The sequence below is a fragment of the Salvia hispanica genome, chromosome 3 (assembly GCF_029641045.1).
Source record: "Salvia hispanica isolate PSC_SH4W2 chromosome 3, Shi_PSC_v1, whole genome shotgun sequence".
In the NCBI taxonomy this organism is placed as follows: domain Eukaryota; kingdom Viridiplantae; phylum Streptophyta; class Magnoliopsida; order Lamiales; family Lamiaceae; genus Salvia; species Salvia hispanica.
Genome location: NC_142694.1, coordinates 30,610,722 through 30,618,714, shown reverse-complemented (window position 1 = coordinate 30,618,714; position 7,993 = coordinate 30,610,722). Strand labels below are relative to the sequence as shown.

The 7,993-nt window shown below is 43.4% G+C and overlaps 1 protein-coding gene across 1 annotated transcript; it reads right to left on the bottom strand.

Annotated features, from left to right (window-relative positions):
* Positions 1 to 324: 324 nt before the first annotated feature.
* Positions 325 to 1,119, bottom strand: LOC148930542 (uncharacterized). The gene has a single exon (XM_089066521.1). It carries the CDS (start codon positions 1,117 to 1,119, stop codon positions 325 to 327), a length of 795 nt encoding a protein of 264 aa, XP_088922647.1.
* Positions 1,120 to 7,993: the final 6,874 nt, after the last annotated feature.

Sequence of the window (7,993 nt, the reverse complement as noted above, 5' to 3'; positions counted from 1 at the left end):
AGGCTTGTTGGCTGAGGGCGGGGGGGGGGGGGGGGAATGTCACGCTCAAATATCTGATACAAATATTTCGGAAATACAAGATAAACTCGAGAAAGTTATCTAAAGCAGAACATTCCAAGACTGATGTACGTAGCAAGAAAAAGCATTCCGCCAAGATCTTTCCTTCGAACCGTTTCGGAATCATGTCAGAAAGATTCCACTGCAAGCCCCTCGGGAGGTTGGAGGGGGGCCCTCATTAAAACCCCTTAGAGATAAAACCCAGTGGGAAAAACTCTCTAAGGGGAAAAAGAGTACCCAAGTGGCATACCGGTTCCCGTCGCATTCCTAGATGCCGAGGTAATGTTGCACCGTTTCCTGCGGGTAAAGAGTGTATAGAGTGGCATATGTGATCTTCTTTACCTCAAAGACAATGTGTCTCGGCTCAAAAGTGGTACCCTCGTGGACCACAGCATTGCGTGCCCTCCATGTAAGGCTGACTGTTGCCGTAAGAGCTAGTCTTCTAGCTTTGCGTATCACGGCTGTCACACGTTCCTTGGTCATCCATTTGATAGCACTTGGGATAGAGCTGAGCAGCCTCCTCAGTCCGAGCCATGTTTTGATGGTTGTCCACACTTCTCTCGTCTTACTACACTTGAAGAACAGGTGTTCGGCTGACTCGGTATGTGTTAAGCATAAGGGGCATTCTTGGGCTGAGTTCAAGTAACCCAGCCTATCTCTGGTCGCTAGCCGGCCTTTCATAGCTTGCCAAGTAGTGAAAGAAAACTTTGGTGGCACGAAGTCTTTCCAAATAAACCGTGGCCAAAGTTTGCGTTCGCCTTTGGGCCGAAACCACTCATATGCCTCGGCTGTCCCCTTTGCAGCGTCCCATTTGGCCCATAGGTGTGCGACTTCCTCTCTAGTCCTGCCATTGAGCATAAAGTCTCGGATATCCAGTAGTCTCTTGAACAGGGGTGATTCCCTTTTCCTTGCCGTCCAATCCCAGATTGTGTTGTGTTGGAGGAACTCGCTATGGATCCATTTGATCCATAATGAATCTTTCTTTAGATGAATGTTCCACAAGTTGCGAGTCATGAGTGCTTTGTTCCAAGCCCATGGGGGCCTGCTTCTGTTACTACACATGGTGGTTGCTCATATTTCCTGTCTATAGTTGATGATTTTTCAAGGAAAGTGTGGGTGTTTTTATTGAAAAATAAATCTAATGTCTTTGAAAAGTTCAAAAATTGGTTGTCTTATTGAAAATCAAACCGGGAAGAAGGTTAGGACTCTTAGAACTGACAATGGTCTTGAATTCTGCAACTCTCAAATGAATGATCTCTGTGTTAAATCCGATATTAGGAGATATAGGACTGTTCCTTATACTCCCCAACAAAATGGGGTTGCAGAGAGAATGAATAGAACTTTGTTGGATAAGGTTAGGTGTCTTCTTTCCCTGAGTGGTTTGTCAAAAAAGTTTTGGGGTGAGACCATTACCACTGTTGCTTATTTGGTTAATAGGGCCCCCTCTGTCCCTTTAAAAGGAAAGTGTCCTGAGTCTGTTTTTTGGGGAAAACCTGTTAGCCTTCACACCTAAGAGTTTTTGGTTGTTCTGCTTTTATTCTGTCAAAGACTGATAAATTAGAACCTAGGTCCAAAAAATGTGTTTTCTTGGGGTATCCTGAAGGTGTGAAGGGCTACAGAGTGTGGCTTAGAGGTGAGCCTGGTTTTAAAGTTACTAATAGCAGGAATGTGATTTTTAATGAGTTTGACTTTCCTTGCTTGGTTGATTCTGCTGCTTCTAGGACCTCTGATATTTCAAATGAGGTGGAGCCTGCCTCTGCTGAGGTGGAGTCTACCTCAAATGAGGTGGAGGTTCCTATGCCTTATGAGTTTGAGCAAACTGACACTTCTTTGCAGGACAACTTAGAACCAGACACAGAGAATGCTGGTCCCCAACTTGGCCCAGCTGAGACTCAAGACTTAAATGACACAACACTATCTGATTCTGTTGTTTATGTTCCTCCTAACTATGTTTTGGCCAGTGATAGAACAAGGAGGACAAACATTGGACCACCCAAGAGATGGAGTAATGAGATGAACTTGATAGCCTTGGCTTTCAATGTTCATGAATCAGATGGAGATGAACCACAGTCATACAAACAGGCTCTTAAATCCATGTTCTACCCTAAGTGGTTGACGGCCATGGAGGATGAGATGAAATCTTTAATTCTGAATAAGACTTGGATTTTAATGCCCAGACCTAAAAATTGTACAATTGTTGAGTGCAGGTGGTTGTTCAAGTTGAAGCAGGAGCTGAGTGGCCTGAGATATAAGGCCAGATTGGTTGCAAAAGGCTTCACTCAACAAGAGGGGGTGGACTATACAGAGATCTTTGCCCCAGTAGTTAAATTTACAACTGTTAGGTTAATACTTGCTTTGTGTGCTTATTTTGACTGGGATCTCAAGCAAATGGATGTTAAAATAGCCTTCTTACATGGTGATCTAGATAAGCCTATTTACATGAGCCAACCTGAAGGGTTTGTTGACCCTAAATACCCTGATCATGTGTGTCTCTTGAAAAAGGCTTTGTATGGTTTAAAGCAGCCCCCTAGGAGATGGAATATTAAGTTTGATCAATGCATGCAGTCCCTAGGTTTTGTTAGAAGTGCTTTTGATCAATGCCTTTACTTTAAAGATCTCTCTTCTACTCCTGTGTTCCTTTTATTGTATGTTGATGACATGCTGATTATGAGTCCTAGTTCTTCTGCTGTCAAATATGTGCAAAATATGTTGTCTACTAACTTTGATATGAAGGATTTAGGGGATGCTCAGAAGATTCTGGGCATTGACATTGTGAGAGACATGAAGAAGAGGGAACTGACTTTGAATCAGAGTTCCTATATAAGAAAGATTCTCAGTAAGTTTATATGATGGATGCCAAGCCATCCACTGTCCCATTGGCTCCTCACTTTATTCTCAGCAAGGACCAGTGTCCAAAAACTGACAGTGAGGTCCAAAGAATGAGGATGTCCCATATTCCAATGCAATTGGATCTGTTGTGTATCTAATGGTGAGTACAAGGCCAGATATTGCATATTCTGTCTCTTGCATGTCTAGATATATGTCTAATCCAGGACAGCCACATTGGGAGGCTCTGAAATGGTTACTGAGATACCTCAAGCATACTGTCAACTATGGTTTGAATTTTTCTAAGTGTTCAGATAATACTAACCTCTGTGGCTTTGTAGATTCAAATTATGCAAATGACAGGGATAAGAGGAAATCAACCACTTCTTATGTTTTCACACTTGGTGGATCTTGTATTAGTTGGAAGTCACAGCTGCAGCACATTGTAGCCCTTTCCACTTCTGAGTCTGAGTATATAGCCATCATAGAGGCCATGAAAGAGACACTTTGGCTAAAAGGAGTGATGAGTGAGCTGAAGTTTCTTAAGCAGCCCATTGTTGTTTACTCAGACAGTTAGTCAACAATTCAAGTGTGCAAGAATTCAGTCTTCCATGACAGTTACAAGCACATTGATGTGAGGTTTCACTTCATCAGAGATGTAGTGGAGAAAGGCGAAGTCCTTCTTGAAAAGTTCCACACTGACCATAATCCAGCAGATATGGGGACTAAGTGTCTCTCAGTGGAGAAGATGCTCTACTGTGTCAGAAAGCTTCACATAGACTCTGGATAGGTAAAGTGGTCAGGTATCATCCTTGTGTATTATTCTTTGCTATACTTGTATAACTGTTGATGGATACACTATGAGTTTGATGTCTGTTTAGTCATTGACTTGGCAGGCATCAATAGGCGATGATGAAAAGCACAGGCCAAATTCCTTGCTGATTTGATAAGGCCCAAGGTGGAGAAATGTAATATAGTGGGCCTAGTAATTGGGCCGGTCTGCTTCTTGTGTAACCAGCCCGAGAGTGTTGGCCTGATTGTAGCTGAGGCCTTAGCCCACTTCATTCCTTAACCCTACACGTGTCTTCTGGGTATTGAGGGTTATGTTAGAGTCTTTTATATACTCCCTCTCTCCCCCCTTACCTTCAGTGATTGATGCGCCGTTTCTCTGTGTTGAGATTAGGGTTTCTTCTCTTCTTCCTCTGTGTTGATCTATGTGTGCTGTGAGCTTGAGAGATTGGAGTGTTCTCCTTCGTGGTGCTGCGTGTGTAAACACTGAGTCAGTTGTGAGGGAGAATCTGAGTAAGAAAACCTCTGGTTTTTGGTCTAAGGGATCTGACCGTGCTTGTGGGAGGTTTTCTTGGGTTCTTGAGGAAGGGAGTGATTTGCAGGAGCTAGGCCTCTTGTGCTTGACTGCAATCTGTGGGAATTGCTGAGTCTAGGGCTTGTGGATACTTGGAAGCAAATCTTCTATAGTTTCTCATTCCTGGGCAAATCAATCGGTGGATATAGGAATTGAGGGTCGGATAAATAGGCCTGTGCAGTTGTATGTGATGCAACTTGAGCCTATTAATCTTTTCTGATCTTTGATCTTTCTTTTACCTTCTGGATTCGTTCTTCTGTTTATATTTTGCGGGTGAACGAATTTGATCGGTTTGCTAAGTGTTTCAGGTTTCTCGGATTAGCAAACAGTTGGTTCCAGATTTGAAGATCTAAGCTAGTTCTTAGTAGATCTTCTGTAATAGTTGTATTACTTGTTTGTATCTTGGCGAGTGTAGACCTTACACTATTATTTAGTTTAGTAGTATTGATTCAACATATATTTCAGATCTTTATTTTCTTGTTTTCTAAGTCAGGGTAGTCTTATAAATAGGAGACATTGTAATCTTATATTCCATCAAGAAATATCAATTATCCTTCTATTTTATTTTCACGCTTTTATTTCAATTCCGTATTGTTCTTGGTTTGATGGCAAAGCTCCCGCGACTACCTTTTATCCCTCGGACGATCGCAATCGCGACGCCGGAATCATGTTAAGAGAAATCATCTCTTTTAACACATTGCAACTAGTAAAATGTAGCATTCAACATGCAGAAAACTTGACATCCTCAAAATTTTCGTCCATTGATGATTCACGTCAAGATTTATTTTTGTGATGTGGATTAAGAAGATGACTGAAATGTGGTTGTCACATGTCAATAAGTTGTGCCTGTAATCTAAAATTTAAAACGAAGTCTAATTTGTTACTAATTAAAAAGTGTACTATCTTAAGTGAAGTTATCTGTTATACAATGAATCAAATTTTGAGATATAATCCATCCTACATTTAAAATGTGTACCTTGTTTATAATGTAGAGTAAAATTAGGCAACAACGGATATATTACAAAATAAAATAAGAAATAATTACCATTTTCCTAATAATCTTTTCATCCATGACCAATATTCATGCTTTTCCATTTTGGTCGATCTACAAAAGTTAGTTCCCTTCCGAGTTCCATCTTTGACATGTTTGTCTATTTAATGAGTTGGATTTTATTCTCAACTACTAATATTATACTAATAACTTTATCGGTTCAACTCGAAACTCATTGGATGGTCGAAATAGCCCCATAATTTAATAGGAATGTGGCTGAAAATTTATAATCCGAATAAATCACATCTCGAATAACCAAAATTCGATAATCCGCTATCAAATTAATGGGACTTACCCGAAATTAACTCAAGCCTCATAAAATATACCTTAAACGAACTATTTCTAATTATTCAATCAATCATTTTTCCAAACTTAAAAAAAATTAATAAAAGAAATTATTATTTCAAATGTACGCGAAAATATATTTTAATTCATTGTTTGAATAATGTTATACTCATTATCTTAGTTTGTTTTATTTACTCTTACGCTTGTCCTCACAAAATTATATGTACAAATTTTAAAACGATAATTATTTAAGAAATTTTGTGTTCTCATTTATTATAATAGTATATAATTATATATAAGAGCATCTCTAATAGCGGCTAGTCCACCGGCTAGCCGATTCGCGTCGCTAGTCGGTTGGCTAGCCGAAGTACTGCGATTGGCGAACGGCGAATCGGCTAGCCATTAGGCGAGCGCACGCCGATTTGAAGGCGCTGGCCGCCATTGGAGGCTGGCGATCAGCCAGCGCAATTTTTTATTATTATTATTTTTTAATTTTTGAAACACTATATTCGCGATTTTCACGTCATTTTTATTTGCACCACTTGTTTTAACGAGTTTTCTCTCTATCTAAATTTCTGTACAAGAGCAACATCGAGAGATGGACAACAACAACCAGTTTACTTCGGCGACGAGCGGGTCTCAGACTCCCACGATACCCGTGGGGTCTGGATGGGGGCAGATGGGCGGGCAGTACAACATGTACCCTTGGCAACAGTTGATGGGATTGATGGCGGGCGGGCAGACGATGCCGGGGGAGGGGGGGGGGGGGGAGGCCAGCGGTGGGCAGGGAATGCCGGGGTGGGGAGGTACGCCGCAGATGATGCGACAGATGATGAAGATGATGCCGGTATGGCGGGGGGAGGGGTGCAGCCCGGTATGCAGGGGTCGTCGGGGGGGCACGATCTATCGTCCCACTTTTGAATTTTTGACGGCTTCGTCTCACACATCGACCTCGGTGGAGACGCAGTTCAATGGGGATGACCGTTTCTCATTACAGGAGTTGGAGATCGATGTCGAGGAGGCGGACACTCCCGTTCCAATGGCGGGGTCGGGCCGCGCCGAAGAAGAAGAACAAGAACAAGGGGAAGAGCAAGGTGGTCGGGGAGTCGTCGCAGCCGGCTGTTGACGACACCACCGCACGGAGGAAGTGGGCGGACGATGAGAACGTCGCCCTGTCCAAGGCGTGGTTGTCGGTTTGCGACGATCCTATGGTTGCGAACAACCAGAGGATCGTCAATATGTGGGCTAAGATTAGAGCAGCCTACAAGAGGAACTGCCCGCATGGAAAGGACTTCACCGGGGAGGGGTGCCGGAAGGCGTGGGAACGCATCAGGGCCGCAGTTGGCCGATTTTCGGGCTTGTACACCAATGCCCTCCGCATGCAGACTAGTGGGCAGACTGAGGAGGACTGCCGGAGGATAGCGGAGAGTCTGTTCCCCAAGCCGGGGGTTTATAAGGAGTTCACCTACTGGAACTGCTATCTGTGCTGAAGGACTCCGAGAAGTTCCGGGCGGGGGTCGCAGCTGGGTGGCCGAAGAAGCAGAAGCTGAACTATTCCGGCGATTACAGCAGCAGCAGCGGCAGTTCCCACGACCTCCCCCCGGATGCTGAGGAGTTTCCGTCCCCTCCATCGTTTGCTCGCCGCACTCGCCCGGTTGGCCAAAAGCGGGCACAACGGGCAACGAGGGGATCATTTCCCCTATCGCCCCAGGAGGTCCAGTCGGCAACCCCCCACCAACGCTCACCTTCTTCTCCCGTCAAAAAACGCGGGAGCAGATGTACACGGTCTTCCAAGATTGGAAGGCCGCAACTGACCCCATGGAGAAGAGGTTTTTTCACTCGATGCTCGAGAGCATGCGTGTCGATTTGGATGCCGCGAGGGCACAGTTGGGGGGCTCAGACGTGGAGGTCCCGGGTGACGGCGGCGGCGACGACGAGGAGTAGAGAGAGGTGGGGCTCGTGTGTGGAAGCCCTATTTTTTTTATTTAATGTAATTTTTTTAATCAATGTACCTTTTTTATTTAAATGAAATTAATGAATTTTCCCGTATATGTCTCGTAAATTTTAATTCTGTAATTTGTCATAAATTTAATTTCGTAAATTGAATTATTTTTATTGCGGCTAGCCTATTTGCTTAGAATGATGATGTGGCAGGTGGATTTTTAGTAATGATAACGTGGCATGGAGAGAGAGTGGCTAGCCTATGGCTGGCCTAAAGCCATTGGAGATGCTCTAAAAATAGATTGGATGAATTAAAAGTAACTTTTTTTTAGCCCAACAGCTTAGTCAGAATAACCCAATGAATTTATTGGGCCCAAACTCGGTAAGGTTATTGGGCCCAAACGAAGCGAGTTGATTCGATTAGCATCGTGAGTGGAGGAATCACATGCTTTTGATGTGTTCGACAAAAA

Excerpts from the sequence above, each read along its gene's own strand:
- LOC148930542 (XM_089066521.1), bottom strand. The coding sequence starts at position 1,119 with ATGTGTAGTAACAGAAGCAGGCCCCCATGGGCTTGGAACAAAGCACTC.